The sequence below is a fragment of the Stegodyphus dumicola genome, chromosome 7, assembly GCF_044657685.1.
Source record: "Stegodyphus dumicola isolate Sdum_Otavi_A_Nest chromosome 7, ASM4465768v1".
Classification (NCBI taxonomy): Eukaryota; Metazoa; Arthropoda; class Arachnida; order Araneae; family Eresidae; genus Stegodyphus; species Stegodyphus dumicola.
The window spans coordinates 140,040,289-140,063,881 of NC_140774.1; the positions used below are offsets into that span (position 1 = coordinate 140,040,289).

A 23,593-nucleotide genomic window follows, 5' to 3' on the forward strand; every position below is an offset into this window, starting at 1 on the left:
ATTTAATCCAATATGAGAAATTTCTACATTTTCACCAGATTTTAAGAATTTAGATGAAATCTAATGGAATCATTGCATTTTAAATTTAATGATTTTGAGAGAAAATGAGTGCAAAACTTTTTTAAAAAAAAATCAACCTATTTTACTGTATTAGGTTTCAACGCAATTAGAAATATCAAGTTGTTCAGTATAAAGAATACTTAAAGTAGTATTATTATTAGTTTAATAAGACATATATTTAGTTAGTTTTGTAAGACCTAATACAGTTTAGTAAAGCACCGATACGTCGAAACAGTTACGCAAACATATACGTCGAGATGCTAAAAAAAATGGATAAATGAATAAATAAAATAACTTTAGTACGTAGAGACATTAGGTTATTTCGAAAGCAGGAGAGATGAAAAATTAGCAATGCCCTCGCCGGGACTCAAATCACAGACCTCTCGAATACGCGTCGAGCGTACTGACCATTACACCACGAAGGCATGCTAAGAAGGTAGGAGAAATGCCTTATAAGTAAAGAGGTTGAAAATAGCTATTCCTTTATCTGCTTGTTGATGTATCGTTCAAATGACGGGAACAAATAGAAACAAGAGTACTGGGAACTAAAAATCTACATTTCAATACTGTAGTACCGCACTACTAAAGCTTGCATAAAGTCTGCAGTCTTTTCGAGACGAGAAACTGGCCCAGCATGCCCAAAAGCATTGCCAATAGACAGACGCATCGACAATTATTGGAAAATTTTGCAGCTGATTTATGCTTTTCTTCGCGAACAATGATGCTTTAATATTAATTCATACGAACTGGTGTACGACATACCAGTTGTTTTTCTTAACTAGAGATTACAATTGGTTAAGGAATAAAAGATTAAATCCAAAAAAAAGCTAAACGAAAATAGTATCAAATATTCAGGCTGGACACTCAAAAGCATGATTGAGAATAGTGGAGTGTACGTCATAGACAAATCTTGGGAATGGATGAGTCCCACCGCTCCAATTAAACAATAGATGATAAACAGTTTCCATTTAAGTGCCGATATTTTCATCCATTTATTACTGAACTTTGATTTTTGCACATTTTCATTTCTCCAAATATCCTCATTTACTTCAGATTACAGAGGTCATTTACATATTTATTTGCATTTGAATATTATCGGCGACTCAAAAATTTTATACAAAATGAGCTAATATACTTGTTGCTGTTGCCATGACTAATCTCGCTTGTCTGATATCAGAGAAAGCGCACGAAATTTATCGTCGAAAGGCGGCAAGATTGCGGCTATCATTGGCAAGATATTTGGGCACCATACAGTACGCTAGAAAGTAAAGACTTCTTGATCCGTACTTTAAAAATATCACTTACTGCAGAGTGACGCCTAAACCCCTAGGCGATCCACGGGCTCAAGCACAGAGAGGCGATCCACGGGAAATCCATGCGGAGAGACGATCTACAGTGGTGCAAGCTTCCAGTGGTCAACCCCTGGCGACAAGGAATGAGGGCAGGTATATGAGCCAAAGACAGGGTTACCAGGCACCAGCTGGTCACGGAGAAAATGTAAGAGAACGTAAAACAACGTCAGTGCACTTGAGCGGACCGACGGAGGCGAATCTCCGAGAACAATCTTTACAATATCTATCAAGTAGTAATCACACAGCCGAGACAAATTTGAGACATTACCTTTGCGGTCTCTGAAGCGTCTGAACGGACCACCAAAATTCCATTGGCTCTAGTCCTCTGAAGACAAATTATGTACTCCAGGAGTCGAGTCTGTCTAAGCGCAGGTCTTAGTCAGAACACCGAGTCTTGACACCCATTTGAGTGACAACACGACTTTCTTTAGTTCCGCTTTAATTTTAAAGGAGAGAACCCTGAGGAACGGTTCCAACGGTCTTCCAACCCTCTTCTCCAACCACCAACCTCTCGAGAGGATTTTCTGCTCACCGCATATTTAAAGTGGCCTCATCCTCCCAGACGCTTATAATTACAATTATCCATGCCTCCTCCAGGATTCCAACCTGGGGTATTCAGTACAGCAGTTAGATTCACTAATCACTATCCCGGTTGGGTGGAACATTTATATTTTTATACCCTTTTTTGCAGTTAAGCTGTTTCTTTAATTTATTAAGTAACTGTAAATAGTGTCGGACAATTTATCGTTCGCTCTACCTTCAAAGTAAACGTATCACAACTCAAAATAAATATTTCAAAACTATTTAATGATATCTAACTATTTATTTTGAAATATAAAACTTACGTTTCAAAATTAATCCATTTTCCATTTGTATATTGTTACCTAAGGTCGCGTTTCCAAATGACATTTTTGTATTAGAAAATATTTAAAAAAAGACGGTTGCACAAACTCAAAATATTGCAAAAGCCGTAAGCCGAAGCACCTTTTGCACAATGAAGTGCCTTGAATAGCTATTGGGAAGATGCAAGCTGATCCTCTATTGCGAGAGAGATGAATGTGCATCGTAATGCCATCAATAGTCTGCAAAATCGTTACCAGAGGAATTAAAACCCCTTGCTGAAGACCTGGATCTGTACGCCGAAGTATTACCACAACAGCAGGCGATCCTGTTGCTACTGTGCAAGACTGCGGCTGTACAACACCACGCCCATAATATATACCTGGTGCGTGCGAGACCTTGTATACGGCAAATCGAATCTCTTTGCTGCCGCAGGACGGCTCATATCCAGTCATATCCTCTATGTAATTCCTGGTGGTTATGTCACAATCGTCCTATATCAAGATGAAATTCTGTACCTTCTTGTGCGTCCATTTATCACTGCAATTTGTACTGACGCGATATTTATGGACGACACGACATTACGATATTTATGGGTTATTTATGGGGCACCCGCATAGGAGCTCGAGCGATTTTGAGTTATCTGAAGGGTGAAACCATTCTTCATCTGCCTTGGTGTCGTAAATCACGGGACCTGAATTCCAAAGAGCATATGTTGGACTTGTTGGGACAATGGATAGGAGGTCCATTGTTAGTGTGCAACAAGGCACCCATCACGAACTCCGGCATTCATTACTACAGAAGTGGGCACCACTGCCACAACAAGCTATCAACGACACTATTGCCAGCTTGCCTCGCCATTGTTAAGCATGCATTTCAGCTTGCTATTAGCGTAATGTTTCCATTGCACATTCTTCCGACCCGTTTGGTCTTTTGCGAGTTGATGGTCTTAATACAGGTGTTTTTGTATGTCTTTGCTTTATTGTTTGTTATGTGGTCTAGAGTAATACCACTCCAAACTCTTGGATCAATTTCATACAAATCTATTAAATAGTTTTAAATTTATTCCGTGTTTTGCCTCTGATTTTTTTAGCAATAATGTTATTTCCATTCAAACGAGAGTTAAAAAAATAGAGGTGAATTACAGACACAATAGTAAGAAACTGTTTTAAATGTTATTATAATCTCTTCCACCAAAATTTAAATAATTAGACAAAAGAGATTTGATCTGTGTAGAAGATTTAAATTTCTGACTAAATTTGAGCCAAGGTTCGCACATAGGTCAAAGGTAATCTAAAATTCTATGTGAAAATATTTTGGAGAAATCAGGAAATTTTTCAACTGTAGTTGACGCAGTTTTACTTCAATATAAAATATTATCTCAGTACAGTACAAAATATTGTCTCAAAACAATGAGTGAATATTTTAGCTGAAACCTAATTCCAAACAGGCATATTGCTGTTCAGTGTCATTCTTTGATTTAGCTGTTGCATTTATCATCTTTGTGGTTTGACTTTCGCGTGGACCTTTCTTCCTTCTTTTACGCTAGCACAATCTCTTGGACCGAAGGTGGAATTTCACGAAGTCCGAATATCTGTCCCATTTTCCCCGGAAAGCTGGCTGACATTGTACTGTGACATTGTGCTCTGTACAATTTCATAATGAGTTTAACTGTTTAATATTTATCACAGTTTTCTGCAAATGAACTTTTTTTTAAAGAAAGTAGAGAAACTTACATTAATTGAAGCAAAATAGGAATAAAAAGCTATTAAAAATATAGTATAGCTTCAAAGGAGGTGACTTTCAAATGGCAACCCCCGAATGCCGGGTCAAAAGTCGGCGAGATAGCAACAGACAGCCTTGAATTCTCCCCTCCACCATATTCAACGTTAGCTGGCTATTTGCTGCTTCATTTCCATCTTGCTGGCTAATCTCTGTTAAAGACTGAGATGTTCAGCTTTTGGTTACGTATTTATAAACACGCTCAATGTCGCACTTTCTTCTTCGCCATCTGCTTGACCTTCACTTCTATAAGCCTCATACGCTTGATCTTCCTCTTCGTTGTAGCAACTGCTTGGAACTTACTACTTGCTGGCGCTACTTTAAATCATTTTATGTTTTTTGAAACATTTGGCTGTTCTTTTTTCTTTGGCTATTCCCATGAGCAGCACTTGGGGTCTCAGTTGATCTTTTATTTATCTTATCCCTGGCTGGCTAATTGCTGTAACGATTCTGGCCGGCTTTCTACAAGGGCTGCTATTAGAATTTAACTTAAAGGCATACACACCAGCTCATACGATGGCTTTATCTGAGCAAGATTTGGTATACATTCCGCACCATCCTTTCCTTTCAAATAACTCTGAAACCGTCTTTGTAGAAGCTCATCACAACACAATTACTTCCATCCAGTTTGAAAAGTATCTGCAATCACTAATAAAAATCTTTGTCAGTTTTCGTACTTCAAAGATAGGGTTCAGATAGGGTTCGAACAAATCAATTTTGACCATTTCATCGGGAAAGTTACTTTTTTAATATTCAAGTACTAGGACACTCTATAATAATAATCATTTAATAACTGACATTTGTTTGAAATCTTGGCAAATCCAGACAGAAATTTTTACAGCTAAAGGATAAAAATGTTACCTTCAAACTCTGAACTGTCTTTCTGATCCATTGAATGGCCTGATAATGATACATCATGTAATTCATGTATGATACTTAATACTAGTGATGGTTGGGATTATTAGCTTGCATTCTAGCTTTTAGTTTGTGCCTTTTTTGTAAAAAAAGAAAAGAATTATCAGTTACATTATGCTTTCTTATCCCTGTAATATCGGTTATGTTCAAAGTTTTGAGAACCCTTTAACTAAGAATAAATGCTTTCAAACTCGGGATTCGCCTTTGAATTATAAACAACATTATCGACACTATTCATTAATCTAAAATTTTAGAAGTTAGCATTGCACATCTTATTATTTCCCGTTATCGTTAAATTTATTTCTCAACAGAGTATCAGCTACGATATTTTACTTTTCAGATGTGTGTTATGTGATAAAATTATATTCCTGTAATTTCAGTACCAATTTGATTATAGGCGATAAATTTTTTCCTGAATACAGCTCAATAATAGCGGCAATGTCAGTACATACTATTTATAGATCTTTTCTGAAATATATTCTAAATTCTTGGATGGATACATGAACCACAAATATTTCTATCTCAGTAGTGTTATATCTTTTCTATGTTTCAATGAAAGTTTTAAGGGGGCTCATACACCTTAGACCCCTTAACACCCTTCGAATATGTGACTGTTGCAAGAATTGGGATATTTTATTTATTTTAAAATCAATTACTTCCAACTTTTTACAGCTGACTACATAATACAGCTACTTTCTGAAATAGTGATCAGAAAGTTTGTGTTGCCACAAATATTTTTGTAATTTAATCCGCTTTGTGACAAAATTTTTCGTCACGTTTCCACCTTGCGAGCACGATATTTTAAAAATGGCTAATGGTACATACTTGAAATTGCATGGAATTCTTTATATCAGCCCTATCTTTTAACTGAACCTAAAATCTGATGATTATTTTAATATTAAAAAAAATTATGGACGAAAACGTTACAGATTTTTTTTAATAAAATACGTTTTATAAACTCGACTCCAAACAAAATGAAAATTTAACATGAAATTCTTAGAATTTTTTGGTTCACGGTAGTTTCCAAATGTAATAAAAGCTATATATTAAATATGGAATTAAATTATGCAACAGAATGTTTTAAAGTTTTCGCGCAAGGTGGAAACATGACGAAAACGTTTGTCAAAAAGCGGATTAAATTATAAAAATTTTTTTGGCAACACAAACTTTCTGATCACTATTTCAGAAAACGGCTATATTATGTAGTCATCTGTAAAAAGTTGGAAGTACTTGCTTTTAAAATAAATAAGTTATCCCAGTTCTTGCAACAGTCACATATTCGAAAATCTTATGAATTTTAAGGTGTACGAGTCCCCTTAAAACATGCAACAGTCTTACAGTCCTTCACAAACACAACTAGTGCCGAGAAATCAGACGTATCTGACGGTATCTCCAATTTACCTTACAGATCAGGAAATTTCAAAGCAGAGCTTAAATTAAACCGGTGTTAGCATTCTCAAGAGCTGCCTTCACTTCCCCTCATCACCTAAACTTCGCATTTTCCCATTTAAGCTCAACGATTTACTTTCTATCTATGCAACATTTACAATGAATAATGGGTATGAAATAAACCTAAAAAATGGCGCTAATTTCCTCGTCTTAGTTGGTGACGATTTTCTCCTCATTGATGAATGTTAAATAATATGTTTATATATAAGTCCCATACTTACTGACCCCCCCCCTCGTTACAGTAATCATTCTTTTAAATAAGTGTTATAAAACGTCCCTAGCTTATGATAATATATCAAAATATCAAATCAAAGCTATTTACTTTGTAGCTACCTGAGAGTATAAAGCTTTTTCTCAAGTAGAAGAAGAGGTTCCATCATAACAAGCATCGCCTTTATGTGCAGGAAAGCGGAAAAAAGAAAAATTTTGCAAAATTTAAATCTTTGTTGTTGTAATTAATCTCGTTTCTATGATATCAGAGCAAGCCCACGAAATTCATGGTGGCAAGGAGGCAAGTTTGCACCTATCGTTGGCAAGAGCTACACAGGTACCAGTACGATTTTGCTTAGTTCCGCCCCCAAATTTAACGGTGAGCACTCCGAAGATCCCAGTCAGAGGGTCTTCTACTTCCCCTACGGAGAGGACTTCCGGTTCACCGCATATTTAGCGTGCCCCCATGCCGCATAGACACTATATATGCATTTACAAACATCAGTGCTTTCATGGGATTCGAACCCTTCGGTACGCCTGTCAGCGTAGATAACCACGTGGTTAACTACGCTTGCTAGGTTTGGCGGCATTTAAATCTTTATTTGAACTCTATAGGGAAAACATGTCAGAAAGCACACGTTTCAAAATTGAATTTATCAAATGAAATAAAAAAAATATCTATCATAATGCGATCAAAGTTACTTGTGCTCTCCTAAATTAAATTTTGGGAAAATCGAGTAAAATTTTGCTGCAGTCAGAATTTAAGTACTTGAATGTAATTTTTTTTTAATTACCTTTTCGAGGAAAGCTTAAATATTACAAAAAACGGTTTCAAAATTTGAGGCTGAAATTAAAAAATACATAGCTACCCATCAAAATTGTTACATTAGAAAGAAACACAAATGGCAGAAGCTTATTTATTGTACAAATGCAGGATAATGGGAGGAAGACATCATTAAATTTGCAGGTGGTTATGTTAAATAGCATGCAGAATGCAGTGAATAGAGTTGCCACCACGGACAGTAACAACGGCTATAATGCGGCTGGGCTTCGAGCTGAATTGAGCTTGGATGACAGATATGGGTACTTCATTCAGTGAGACTTCTACTCTATGTCATTGTTCAACAAACGTAGTGGCTCGCCGGTGATTGTGGGCCATTCCCTCGGCAGCTCATGTCCAGATGTTCTCACTGGGGAAGAAAAACTGGAAAACATGTGATCAAGGCAACAGTCGAACTCCGTCTATTCGTCCTGTATCAACGAATGTCAGGAGAGTATGAACAACATACAATCCTGCATACCTTGCTGAAAGATAATATCTCGTAGCGTTTTATTTAGTTTAGTAAATTCCTCAGCCCCCTCAAATGACGAAATATTTTAATAAATCAACTCAATAATGAAATAATAAGTATTTAGTGAGTACTTTATACCTGCTTTGTGTTTGATCAATAAGCCCAAATAATTTGATCTCCAAATTTCTGAAAAAAAATTTACGTTTCAAACAAATGGAGAACTCTGCAGACTACAAATTAGTGACAGAAGTAATGCACGCAATATTTAACATCAACATGTATAATAATTTTCTATTAAATAAACATGCTGTTAATTGGGGTAACTTAATAAGTTCCTACATGAACATTATTTTAAAAGTACTCACAATTTAAATACTTGCATGCAAAACTGAAATTCAGAGGCCTACAAATTGCCCTTACTAGAAATACAGCAAATGATTTCAACTTCTTACATTTAGAAATTTATTAAATTAAATTTCTTAATCCCTCTGTAATCCCTAAATCAGTGATGCTTTCTTTTATGAAACGTTCCTTGATCTTTTATCTTTATTTAAGGCATAAATTATAACAATTAAACATTTAAAAATCCATTTCTTCTATTATTAATTAAGTAACATGAAAAAGGACTGATCATGTCCCAGAAATTAACCTTTCCAAAAATCTTAACAATTACATAATAAGAAAAATAAAACCAACAAAAACAAATCACTGCTTCAGAACACAAGACAGTCCATAAATGAAAATGAAAGTCCTTCCCGGAAGTTCTCCTTGCCGATAAGTACGCTCGTTTTACAGATCTATTCAGATAGGGTCCATGACATCGAATTATTAATTGATTTTAAATTATGCAATAAAACATGAATAATAATAATTGATAAAAGAGTGAGTTCTTTTAGTCTAAATGAAACATTATGATAATGAGTGCTGCTGCAAATATTTACCACCCAAAAGCACAATATTACAGTAACAATTGTCATGGGCAAAAAGCATAACCTAAATTGTAACATAACCCTGCTATACAAATCTAAGGATATAATTACCACATTTAACATGTTAAATTATAATTAAGGACTTTGATCTATGTAAAGGAAATCTAAAAACAAAATCTAAAATTTCAAAAGGAATTTTACACTGAGAGAAAGTGGATGAACTTACGTCTGTAGACTACGGGGCTCTACACCATTAAATTCCACAAGTCGAATAAAACTTTCTGAGAGTCATTTATCGACCACACACTGAGAGTCAGATTGCAGTGTTTTCAAAATACTTCAAAGTCTAGATCGTGGCACATCAAAGTATCAGAAGCCGATATTCTAAGCCACTAAATCTAGAATTTTGCTCTTCCGTTCAACTCTGCTCTTCCTCCATCCTTTCATTAACAGTTGTTTCGTTGATATTCGTCCTAGGTCTCATAATTTCGGGAAATTGTCATAGCTAAGTCGGGAGTTTTGTGTGATCACGCTCATCTGCTCTTCATTTAATATCAATCTCGAAAGGAAATGAAACCATTCAACTCGTAACCACGGATTTAAAGCTCAAGTTCTCTTTGATCCTATGCTAAATAATTAGATTCAGTTGGTCATCTAGCAAGAAGCCAATATCTCTTCTGAAAATTTTTTTTCATCCCGCACTGTCTTGTGAATCTAACAGCACAATTTTGGTCTATTATTTCTGTTCACACACATCTTTCTATAAGATACTAACTGCACTTCTTTCTACTATTTTTTTCTTCTTCATTTTTGCTTAACTTTACATTAACTTCAAGTCACTACCAAAATAAAACCATCAAGGAAAAACAAAAGATCCAAAACAAACCAATAGTTTGAAAACCCGGAAGAGCCTGAAGAAAAAAACTCTGAGCCGCTTCTTTCAACAAAACCTCCTTTTTTAACTCCTCGCCTAATTATTCATTAAACAGCAAGACACAATCAGCCCTCATTTCAAATTAATTGTTCAATCACAGCCGGCCACGACATTTTCTGTGCCAATGATAGCTGCGTAAAACTTAGAGTAGGCTCCGCACAACTTTCTCTATCAACCGCGTGAGAATACCTCAGTTAATTTGCTCTTTCTGGGAAAAAATCGAAACACATCACGGCCCGACAAAGCGTCTCCTACGATGAACTATACATTTGTCTGCATCTTCTATTTGCATCACATGCCAAGGGATCTTCAAGTGAAGACTTATTTTACAAAAGCTGCCACCTACAACAGAAACAATGAAAGCATGAAGCTTCCCTTCATGGCATCCAAATCAACCAAATGAAAATTCAGAATATATAAATATATATAATTTTATTCAAAACACCGCCAAATGAGTGACGAATAAAGACATTGTTTTAAAATGCTGTTATTCCAGATAAGAACAGTGGTATACGAAACACCGGTTGAAACATTCTTGTAGATTCGTACACTGAGATGGAGCATTTCATCGAGACGCGTACTAGCACGAGTTGTCTCTTTATATATATATCCAATGTATAAATGTTTTTACTCAATAACACATAAATCCGAAGGTATTTTATGCTATACTAGCAGTTACACTGCCAGCCTTCGTCTGGCTTTTAAATGTACTGTAAAAATGCCTGAAAGGAACACCAAACGTTAAATTTAAAAACTGCGTAGAATTTTACTCTGTAGAACAACTTCATAAAAAATTTTTAAAAATTATTACATATGAAAAAATTAACCAACTTTCCGTTGAAGAAAAAAATCATGCAAAACTTTTTCAATATCTTACAAACAGTGAAATAAGAAAAAAATAATATGAAAGAAACTCAAAAAACAAAAAGTTCCATGCAGAATTTTACTCTGCAGAACACCTTTATCAAAAAAATCAATAAAAATGTATTATATATATATATATATATAAATCACAATGAAATATGCCAATCTCTTTAAAACAGTGACATAAGAAATACGATGAAAATATGTTGCCAAACCCATATTTCTAAAAGAATGAAACTATTCAAAATGATGCGATTTCATCAAAAATTTCTCAACAACAATAAGAAAGGAAAATTGTTGCCAAAATCACATTTTTAAAGATGTGAGATGTGAGAAGTGTACTCGGAAGCTTTATTTAAAAAAATTTTTAAAATACAAAATATTATCATTTTTCCAAAATTCGTTTTGTAAAAGCAGTCGCAAGGATGAAAATTTAACGTATCCAAAAATCAAAGAAAAATAAACTGTACATTTTAAAAAATAAACTTTTTTAGAAAAAATCTCGTTGAAAAGGTGTTAAGCTAACTTTGTTAAATAAACTGGTATTTAATCGATTTATGGAAACACGAAATTTATTTTAAGTTCGTAAAATAGCTAAGTACCTACGTTTCATGACGATGTGAAAAGGGTGTGTGCAAAGTAAAATCTCGCTTTCCTATAGCCCATTATGTCTCAAAATGACGCGATTTCGTCAAAAAACATAAAATTCAAAACAATTCGTATTCGAATTTCGAAAAAATCGCTTCGAGGTGCTCTGGCTCTTGTGTTGTATCACCTATGTACCAAATTTCATAGCCGTGGGTCTATTAGCTTACGTGCAGCGCGAACGAAAGACACACTGACACATACAGACAAACTCTTTCTTTTATTATATGTAGAGTGTAATACTTCTTTAGCGAAATGAAGCAACTCCAATGATGGAACTCAGCAATAACTTTTATTTAACACTCAAAAATGGCGACATACAAACAAGAAGAGAAACATATTCTAACATTTAAAAATAAATTACATTCTTCGTGCGAGAGTCGCACGAGGCACTCGAGTCTGGTTTCAAATATTGCCATTCACAAATACCTTAATGTTCATCTATTTAAATTATTTAAACTACAAGATTTTAATATTATTTAAAGCTGTTACAACCTCTCCCCCAACGGAGAGACTTTTGCCGAAGGGAAAAGTTCTGTAAAATTAGAAAGTTTATAAGCTCGGCTTGCTGAATTGCTTAAAGAGAAAAGATAACTTCTCTCATAAGTTTCCAAATTACCAGTGTTCAAATTAGTCTTCTTTTTTTTTCTTGACGGCGCCTAGATCTCTTCCATGGTAGACCAGTTCCTCGGCTATAATTCACAGCAAAGCCTTTCCTCAGTTCATCTGTGCCTTTCGGATAATATTCATTTGTCATTTGCTTTCGACAATTGTTTTCTTCGTCTATTAGTAGCGGCTTTGATATTAAATCAAAAGCCGAAAGATGATGATAACGCTGCATTGCAAAATTATTCTCAATATTAATTTCTTTATCGTTTTTTAAATTTTCGTGAACATCTTCCTCTTTTAATTTTGGTGATTTAACTTCTTCTTCAAATACATCTCTGGATGCTTTATTTTCTTTCTTCATCGGTTCCAAGATCTGCTCTTCAAATATTTTTCTTTTCCTTTGAGCTCTAGTCGAAATGGCATTAAAATGGTATCACTAAGTTTACGTTCAAGTGATAAACTAATAAAATAAGGCAGTTCAGTGTTAACAGGAAGTAATAACCTGATATCACTAATATTACGTTCAGTGATGAACTAATAAAATAAAGCAATTCAATATCAACAGGAAGTAATAACCTGGTATCACTAATATTATGTTCAGTGATGAACTAATAAAATAAAGCAATTCAATATGAACTAATAAAATAAAAATACGCACGATTATTCGATCTCGCCGGTGCCTCCAAAATAATTAAGACTGTAATACTTCTTTAGCGAAATGAAGCAACTCCAATGATGGAACACAGCAATAACTTTTATTTAACACTCAAAAATGGCGACATACAAACAAGAAGAGAAACATATTCTAACATTTAAAAATAAATTACATTCTTCGTGCGAGAGTCGCACGAGGCACTCGAGTCTGGTTTCAAATATTGCCATTCACAAATACCTTAATGTTCATCTATTTAAATTATTTAAACTACAAGATTTTAATATTATTTAAAGCTGTTACAAGAGATTTAACTGTTGAGTTTTGCGTAAATTCAAAACATTTATTATCTTGCTTACTACATTAATACTTTGTATTGCTGTCTGCCTACTGTATTATGAATTTTGTTTTAAATCAAGCGTATAAAGAACTTCAATAAGATTCAGTCTGAGCACTGAGAATTTTGAATACAAAGTTTCGAAATATTTTTAAGTTTATTAGAGTAATTTCTGATCTATTTCCTGATTTCTATTTTAGCGTAGATTAAGATTTCCCCTAAAAAGCGTTTCCAGTTACCGATATGAAATTTACTTGAAATTCTTACTCTAAGTAAATTTCATATCGGTATCTGAAAACGTTTTTGGGGGAAACCTTAATTTACGCTAGTCCATCGTTCCACAATACCTATATACCCCTGAACTGTTAAAGATGTTCATAAATATTTTAGCACTCTTTTTTCGTAAAAGTGCAGTTTTATTCACAATTTATATTAAATTTATATTAATTAAAATACCTTATTTAAATATACGGTTTCTTAACGAAAGCTTCTCAGAAAATATATAATGAATTTTAATCATAATTATGCCCAAAATTTAAATCTGCTTACATTTATTAATTTTGTGGTGACAGGAGCGCTCCCCAAAACTGCTAAATTAGATTAATTCCGAGTTCATTATTTTACAGAGTATGACGTAATGTCAAACAAAACATTTGTCGAATCATTTAAAGCTAATTGTAATTCGCCCTCTGAATATGCTTCAGTTAGAACTACTATAATATCCGATATAATTTAGTATCTAATAACAATCATAAAATAAATAAAACATTTTTACCTCCAAAACCAATTAATGCTTAAAATTTATTTTCAAACATATACGTAATTAAAATACTATAATCGTCTGTTTTTGAAATTGTTTAAACCCTTAATTTATTATGCAGCTGATGTTTCAGAACGTGACATAAAATTTCATATAGTTAGTACCATTATTTTGATTACAGAATAACTCAAACCTTCATGAAATTTTACTTCAAGTAACTTTCTTTAAGCCGAAATAAAGTAACAGGAAACAAACTACTCGTTAAAAATCGTAACAAATAAAATTCTAAAATAAATATGTAAGAACACAAGACCTATGTTCAAGACCTATATAAAAAGAGATTTCTAGTTATAGGTAATAAGATTTGAATCAAGTCTTATTAAAAATTAATTCCCCACTAATTGAATAAAAATAGTTCTGTTGAATAACTATTCTTCTTTTCTAATGCAAATATTTTACAGTTAGATTTATGTTCTGCATATCGTTTTGTGAATTCAAGATATCTCGGAAAATTGAATTTAAAAATAAGATCCTGAAACGTTAAAATAATAGTTATATCTTCACTATATTATTTTCCGTTTGTTAGTTATTCTGGTTTAATGAATGTAAACTCATCGACGTTTATAGCATAGCTGCAAATTTGTTGCTAATAAATGCTTATATTGTCGTCCGCAAGCATTTTATCAAATAGTGTATATTACACTATTCTTTAGTATATGAATAAATCATTTCCTTCATTAATGCAAAAAATTACTGCATTACTGATTATTTCATCATTACTGCAAAAAAGTTTTAAACATTTACGCTGATTCTTAATTTTGGACTTTGTTTTTGATTGTTATTCAGCGTGATATTTAAACTAAAATAAATAAAATATTTAATCAAGAAATAGTAAAACTTTTATTATGGCTTTAAGTTAAACTCAGGTCTATAAGTTCTTTAAGTCAAACTCAGGTACCTTGGTCTATATTTTTTAATTAATCTATTCTACAATAAAGTACCCAAAGTACGAAAACCTGTACTCAATTTTGTTCTGTTGCCATGTGGAGTAACTAAAACGTGATTAGAACATATTCTTCTTTCCACTGAGAAAAAACTCTGTAATATTCTTTCACAGATTGGTTCATAAATCAAAGCTACATTGAAGAAATTTCAGCGTTTTACATGCATTATAATTGGTTTTTCCAGTTTTGCTGCATAAAACGATTTTGTAGCCTGTTAATAACTCCTGAAATGTTTAGTCTTAACAAGACGTTTTGTCTTAATGTATTTCTAAAATTTTCGATAAATATACAAATATCAAAACTAATTGTTAAATAATACTAAACATGCTAGCTTACCTGTCTAGACCAATTACCGTCAAGGTATACACACTTGCGATGACAGAAACGTGCTGCATGAACTGAACGAAAGGGCAAAACATCGGATGAAATATCCATCGTCCAAGCATAAAGTCAGTATAAGTGAAAGGGATTGAGAAAAGAGCCATGCATACATCAGACACTGCCAAGTTTACAAGAAATGTTCTTAGTTCTCTCGATGATCGTTTTCCAAGCAATAAAACTACAATTACAGTAGCATTACCACCAAGAGCCAGGAGAGCTGTGAATGAGTAGAGTATTATCAGGAAAATCTGCATTTTTGGTCCTAGGGCTTCCAATGACTGGAATAGCTCTTCAGAAGTGTAAGTAATATTGGTGGTATTTTGAAAATCTTCCATGATTATTCTTGAACTTAATTCAGATTAGTAAGTCAGTATTTCAAAACCTTCTCAGAAATATTTGGATTAAGGTTTTCTTATTCTAATTATTACATGAGAATTAGTTCCGGAGGAAAACATTTGTCGTGTGATTTTTCTTAAAACAAGCTCTTAGATAACGAGTTGTCATGAAAATATTATAGAAAAATAATAATACAAATTTATAGTAGCTTTAATGATATGTTGATACCATGTATAAAATATTTAGCTTTTTGATAAAGTTATTAGTTAGAAAACTTTCAAAACTATTTTAAAACTAATTTTTCCATTATAAATCAGCACCCTAAGTTCTTGTTTCTTCGATTTATAGAGGGTTATTATAATTAATCAACACCGCATTTCCTTTGCAAAGTTACACGTCTTCAAACTTTCAGTATGTTTGAGTCATCGCTGTTATTTTCCCATAATATTGTTCTCTGATCTTCTTAAATTGGTTTACGGTTCAAGTTCGATAGGTAAACGCTGTATTTTCAAATATAAAACAAGCTTCATAAAATCTTCAGGTGGCTATACCTGCTAGTGGTATCTTAAATTATTTTTGAACTATTCAGGTGCATTAATTTCTTTACAAGATTTACCTTTAAAATACATAACTATGCTTTGTAGTTGCATGCATTATCTTTTGACTAAGACATTCGACTTCGGTGACGTCCATGGAAATAAAATCCAGTTTTAATCTGTCCTGTTAAAATTCTATCATTGCACATTTTGTTCAACATTTTACCCTTTTTTAATTCTTATTTTCATCTTTCATTTCGTTTTCTACACAGATTTATCTTCTTTAGAACTTATGTATATAAATTCCTAAGTTTTCAAAAAATGTACTCTAAATTATATTAAATGAAAAATGGAAATGTTTTTCGTTACCTTAGAGTTACCTTTTCAATTAAATGCTTTTGTATGTTGAATATAACTATGCTTCATATAATATGCCTGGAAATACAACAAACAATGTATAAATATTTTAATATTTTTCAAGATGAGTTCATTGCATTTCATCACACATCTCAATATTTTTAAATAAATTATAAAAAATGACGTATTTTATATTAAGAATTAAAGTTATAATCCAGTGAGTTGTCTAACCGCCATAAATTAGTTATTTACGTTATATTTAAAAGCTCATAATTAAATAAAAAATTACTTGTTTTTAATTAAATTTACTTAGGAAATATTCAACTTAATAAGTGCTCATTAAATGATGCACTAATTTATTAATTCATAATGACTTTTACAAAAGAAAAATAATTTTTTTATTTAAAAAAATTAATCAAACTCTGATTACAATACGCCTCTAGTATTAAATAATTTTAATCTTATTCCTGATTACAAAAGGTGAGAAAACGAAATACATTTGTGAAATTTATATTTTTGCTTCATATGGCCCTAATGATGTATTAGTATTAATATTCGACCTTAATACTACAGAATCAATTATTTAGTACATAATCCTATATAATATATAATATAGATATTAAGATGTCTGAATGTAATAATTTAAGTATCCTTCGAAAGTCTGACTACTTCAGATACATTTGAATTAATTTCTTTAAAACTCTTCCCATCATATATTATATTATTTTATTGGTGACCATCCTTATTCTACTTAGAAAGTGAAAATATTAAACGATTCGATATGTAAATTAAACGAATTGTTTTGCCTGCTGTTAACTAACACATTTCTTATATTCTAGCTTTTAAAGATAAAATAACAAAGATCAGAACTCTCGTTACATAACATTTAGATACATTATTCTGTAACATATATTACTGACACAACTATTATAATTCTTTTAAGCAGGAAGTTTTTATTTTAAATATAAATTTCACGGTACATATAGGGCTTTTTCCAAGTTTAAAATTTGATGCATTTTATACAGATTTTTTATTGTATTATTCATATAATTTTTGGCTCAAAATGTTTGATAAGTGAACTGAAATATGTTTTCAGATTGTAAATATTTTAACATTTAAGGCACAAACTTTGAAATTTTGAAGCGATTCCATATAAATATCTTCAACTTTGGTAGCAGTGTTTTCCCAAATGGAATATGTTATGTTCATATTCCATTTGGGACAAGACAGGGTTGCGGAAATCAGTTTTAAAGTAACTTTTCATGAGGAAAAATAGTAGTCTAAATATACTTACTCTTTCATTATTTAGCATTAATGGGAAATATTTGTAGCTGATAAAGTTCCAAATTAATTAGAACCTCTTTCCCTTAATTTAATAAAATATTAAAGTTTGCTGATATAATTTCTGAAAACGCGAAAAAAAAAAGAACAAAAGTTCACAACTTCGTTTTAAGTGTATTTAACTTGCTTGTTGTTCTACCTTGCGCTTGGAACATTTCCAAAATAAAATAAAAATCGAACGTTACCAGTTTTGTGTTTCTAACTCTCCTGAGAACTTTGATTTCGAAGCACCCACTTGATGCACACCCCTCAAATGACTTGCTTTCTCTACCTGCTAACAATTCGAAGTTTAGAGCGGAACTGACACTGCGCGCGATAGAGATACTCCTAAAATTTACCCTAGAGACCGCCCTTGCGCATGCGCAGTCACTGTTATTTCTGTTCGAAGCGAAATCCATCAGTCAAATTTTGCCATTTCTCGTTTTTGCTGAATCTAAATATTCTTTCACTTTTGTTCTGATCGAGAACTGAAGTTAGAAAAATATTTTTCAAGGAAGATATTTCAAGAAGTCATTTCTTAACAGATTACGATGCTTATTACAAATCCTGTCAAATTATATATTTAAAAAAGGCTTTATTAAAAGTTGTATTCACGATAATATTTTCATGTAATATTTATTGCTTGATGCCACTTGAGTGCATTATATATTCTCCTTTATCACTTGTTTCTAAAATTATGCTTAATCTAATTAAATATTAACTTCTTCAGAGTCGGTATTAAATAAATCATTTATTTTATAAATTCGAAAACGTTTGCTTAGTTACATACTTAATTTGGTCCACAAACTTCTGTGAATCTGCAATCTACAAAGTTGAGTAAATATTGAATCTACATAAAGTAAAGATTTTTATGATAGCAATTTAATTCAAACAGAGGGAGCTAAATAATAAAAACGATAGCTAGTATTGCATAGATAGTATTTCTAAATCACAAATGGATATTTATATAAAACTATTAAAAATAATTAAATTTCCAGAGAAAGCAGCAAAACAGTTGCTATATATCGTTAGTAATAATTATTGATAGTTAGTAAAATTCTTCACAGCATATTTTAAGGTTAGACAGCAGTTGATATTTAAAATTATTAAGCATATTTTACAGAAGAAACAGTAAACTACCGATGCGCTATATTTAAGTAATGGAATTTAAAAAAGCGATGATAATTGCAAATTTAAGAAAAACTTCTACATTGTTTAGAGGGTAGGTTAGGAAAATTTGTTTCACTAGTGAATGATTAATTCGAAAAATAATAATAAAAATATTATAGCAATGAATTTTATAAAAATAAATGCAAAATTCATTCAGAAATTACTTAATGATAGAGTGGTCCAGAGAGGGAATAAATAAACTTTTCAAAAAATGTAAAAATTAAACAAATGGGTATTATTGGGAAATATGTTTCAGTGCATAGCATACGTACTCTGTTACAAATAACATATCACATGAAATTTCAGTTACTGTTTACGCTATTTGCTTTAAAAACCGTTTCGTTTGTGCAAGAGGGAAATGAGTTTTCCCAAGAAGTACGAATTTTTATGACTGAGCATTACTTCGCTAAGCATTCTTAGAAAACAATTATTAAACACTTTTAAAGACAACATTCCCAAATATTTATAAACGGAATAAAACAATGATGTTTTATATGGTTACCTGATTTTGAGAAACTAGTAGCATTGACCGTCAGAAGCGAAATGGAAGACGTTAATTTCATAGGTTGGACAAATAATTTGTCTTAATATTGAACTTCACCACATGATATCACACAAAGCTTACAGAAGTAAATAAAAAATACAAACAACACAACACGAAATAAAATAAAATTTACAAATTCCCAGATGTGTGTGTGATTATGGCAAAGCATCGAGGGCTATCTGCCTAAGGGGGAGGGATGCCTTCATGGAGGACTTTCTAAGGTAAACTGGCTCGTATACACGTTATACATGGGGAAAACCACGAAAACGGCCATGCAGCCAGCCCGCTCACCGGATTCGAACCTCGGACAGAACTACCAGTGTTCAGCGACTTTACCGCTCGACCGCTGGTGGGCCTCAAATTCCCAGATGAAACGTAAGAAATAATTATACAGAAGAAAGAAATGCCATGTTATCGTGAACAAACACAGGAAAATTAAATGTTATAGAATTTAGCTGAAAAATTAATTCTTTTCTAGTCTAAATAAATTTCAGCCAGAAGAAGAACAAATGTTTGTTATTTTGCACTCACCGGAAGCTACAGGAACACATGTCCATATGAGATATACGAAATATCTTCAGATGTGAATTGAAATCAAAGTTCCCAGTTTAATAATTTAAAAATTGGATAAAATCTGTTTATTATTGAATCTGCGATGAATAGAAAGCAAAACTAATTTAGTCAGAGAGGAAAGAAGAAGTAGAAGAACTTCTATGTCATGCCTACCTGAGAATAATTTTGCTTCAACTTTATTTCTTTAAGAACGACCTAGACAGTGTCAGCGTGTCGTTACCCCAAAATTTTACATTGCAACTCTAAGTTTTGTAACTTTTTCGCCAACCAGTCATCCCTTTCCTTTCTTACATTTCAAGTGTGGGCACATAGATGAGAGAAGCCAGCATCAACAGCTTTATTATTAAGATCTTTACGAATGAATGAGTGACAATTAATTCATTACAGGTGAAGATATTCACATACGAAGTTAGATGAAATTAGGAATAAAAACGTTGTCTTTACTAACAGGGGGAAGAAAGATGGCATCTCTATCAAATTTATGAGTTTTGAATTAAATTTTTGTAATCATTAATAAAAACTGGATAAACGTCATTTTCATATTGCATCAAGAAAACGGTTTTTAAAGTTAACAGCATAAACTAAAACTGAAATTTCAAGTCATGTATTGCTAGTACCGGTATTTAAGTGCCATCTCCTGAAACAATTTATCATTCATATCCATTGGAAATTTCTATATGTTTTGAAACTTTAATGTAGTTCATGTCCCGATTTCCAATACAAAAATTTCTCACCTTAGCTTTATCAGTACTATTCGATGTTTGCTCTACCAGAAGGCATTATTTTATATTATTTTATTATTCCTGTATAGTCTGCCAACCGAGAGAAGAGACTTGGCACGTCTACATCATGTGGTATCGAACCATCCCAGCATCTTTTCGTAGGTAAACTGAGACTAAAGGCATCTGAATTCCCTCATTCGTAATCTTCTATGTGCTCTTTGCACCTCTCCCCGCAGTGAAATGAACTATTCTTTCTAACAGGATAGGTTAAGTCTTTTCTTGTGGTGGATAACAATGGGATTGGGATTCACTCATTTGAAACCTTCGATCGGCTCTCTACGCTCCTCTCCGTAGCGAAATGATTCAGCCGAAGTCAAATTTCTTCTTGAGGTTGACGAAGTATAATCAGTATGTTAGATATTATATAGACAGTGTCAAATAAGAATGATTTTGAAATAACTATTAGCTTTAAACTGAAGGTATTGTATTCATACACGTACTTGAAGTGCTTTTATAAAATAAAAGGAATCATTTTTTTGAACTTTCTCTTTCAATTATGAATTCAGTCTTAGAAATTCTACTCCCTCTTCCAAACCTATTTATTATTAAACCATTTATGCATTCCCACGCAATGTACTTTCTGCTTTGACAAAAATATCTCCATTCCAATCTCTCTAAATGTAAATTTCTTTGTTTCATAATAAAGAGATGAAACGAGTAACTAAGTCAGTAGATTTAAAACAAAGCAAAAGCAAAAAATCTATGATTTTAAATGTGTTTTATTTCATTGGTTTTTCCTTACATTGTTATCGAGTATCTCAAATTGGATTTATACTAAAGCGAAACTTAAACGATTTTTTTACATTAAAGGATGCTTAATGGTAAATATAAGTAAGTATTTCTGATGGAATGATGCATTGTCTTCCATAATTAATCTCTTAGGGACCAATTACACTATTATCAGATTAAGATTCAGGGAGCCGGACATATATGTGTGCAACTAATCGAGTGCCTTGATGTTCCCGATCCGTTTGGTCATTGTTTAATTACTCTTCGGTTTGATCAAAATTCGTTTTAGATAAATTTTTCTTTACATTTTTACAAGTAAAGCATCATTTTAACTATGATCTTTTAATGCCCTTATTTGAAAGATTTTGGAAAAACTGCATTCATTGATTATACCTTATCAAATTTTCATTGATTAATTTTGACCCATATCTTCAGTTTGAGAATTCTTTACCTGATTTTCTACTTCGTAAATTTATTCACATAGCACTTTAAAGAGAATGCTTATGGTTTTAGACCATGAAGGCCTAGATTCAATTCACATTTAGAGGAGAGTTTTCAAGGGGCATTCAGTTGTAATAAAACCCTTGAAATGTTTGAACGTAAACGACTTTTTTACATTAAATAATGGTTAATGGTAAATATAAATAAGCATTTCTGGTGGAATGATATATTAATGAAAGTCGTTGGTGTTATAAAATTTGCTAACTGCAAGTACTCTTGAAATATATATCAAGAGTTGCCACTGGAGGTGTATTTTTACAACCAAACACTCTGCGCATTCTAAATTTTTCTAATTTTACTTCGGATTTTTAAAACCTTTTAACCTTTTTAACACTAAATGGGAGTTTGCACTTCATACATAAAATTTAAATATAAGCAGTTGAGAACTAATGATTCAATAATATATAGGGGGATAGCTTCGTAGTCATGCACACATCTAGATATTTTCCAAACTAGATTCTTATTGGACGCAAACTTTTAGAACATTGAAAGGTATTTTCTCATGCTTTGCGAGTGCCTTCATGTTGTAACTGAACGTTTTGTAGCACGCGAAAACGTAATCGAGAGGTCTAGAATTCGAGTCCCGGTGAGGGCAATACGGAGTTTTGCAATATCTATGCATCGATTAAAATTATCACTCTACAACATGACAGCTTACAGGTTCTGGATGCTTTGCTCATTTCTCCCAAATCATTAAAACTATTTTAAGATTAAAATTAAAAAAAATCAATTTAAAATATGAATCACAGTTATTTTAATAATCATTAAATATTACAAACTGGATTTGCAATTGGAGGTATATTTTTACAACTAGTCTGCACATCCTACATTTTTCTAAGTTTACTTCAAATTTTTAAAAAGCTTTTTAACACTAAATGAGCTTTTGCTCTTCATATATAAAATTGAAATATAAGTAAATAAAATGTAGTTACTTTTTCTGATTCTTAATAAAAAAATTTGAAAATCACTAATTGTTGATTAAAATTTGTATAATTTCAATAAAATGTGCCGATTGAAGATATTATTTTTAACAAGTGGAGTGACTTTCCAAAATTATCTGCAAATTTTCACTAAAATATTGCGGTTCTAATTCTCTGTCTGCATTGGAAACTATATCAAACATTTACTCCTTCCTTACAGCGTACCTTCGTAGTGTAATTGAAAGCACTTCGGTTAGCACTTTTAAAATCCGAAGCTAAAATCCTTCCAACAGCATCGTTGATTTTTCCTGTTTCTTGTTTCGATGAACTACTTAATGATTCTACAAATGGCACGTGATCGAAACTGTTGCAGACAATAATTCATTATAACCTCAATATGGTGATTAGTTTCTCTATTTTTCAGTCGCCCTGTAAGTGAAGGAGAATGTAAGGAAATATTTCCTTCCTTACCCCATGTTTTCGTGGTATATCTGAAAGCATGTTCGGCTAACAGACGAATGTTTTCAGTTCAAATCTCAGCGAGGGTATCACTGATTGTTAGTGTTTCCTCCTTAGATAAAATAGCTAATGTAAATAAATTATCTAACGTAGATGAACTATCTAAACTATTTACTTAGAAAAATATTTAATCTTCAGTGTGTAATGCAAGCTCTTAAGGTAATTATCAAAGTGCTTTATAAAACTTCAGGTTTTCAAAGAAAAACTCAGCTTTATAATTTGATACTGCTACTTCAAAATTTGGATGGCTAAAACTTATTTAAATTGCATAATTAGAGATCTTTAATTTTG

General features: G+C 32.3%; 1 protein-coding gene across 2 annotated transcripts in view; it reads right to left on the minus strand.

Annotated features, from left to right (window-relative positions):
• LOC118194950 (RYamide receptor-like) overlaps positions 1-17,872 on the minus strand; it is a 474,599-nt gene extending 456,727 nt beyond the window's left edge. Inside the window, exons 1-2 of one of the 2 annotated variants that reach the window (XM_035366167.2) lie at positions 17,771-17,872; positions 14,971-16,322 (exon numbers count right to left, since the gene is read on the minus strand). In XM_035366167.2, coding sequence (XP_035222058.1) covers positions 14,971-15,350 — 380 coding nt within the window. In that variant the 5' untranslated portion in view covers positions 15,351-16,322; positions 17,771-17,872. Of the gene's footprint in view, positions 1-14,970; positions 16,323-17,538 lie in introns of both variants that reach the window. The other variant, XM_035366166.2, reaches the window with a different exon arrangement.
• Positions 17,873-23,593: the final 5,721 nt, after the last annotated feature.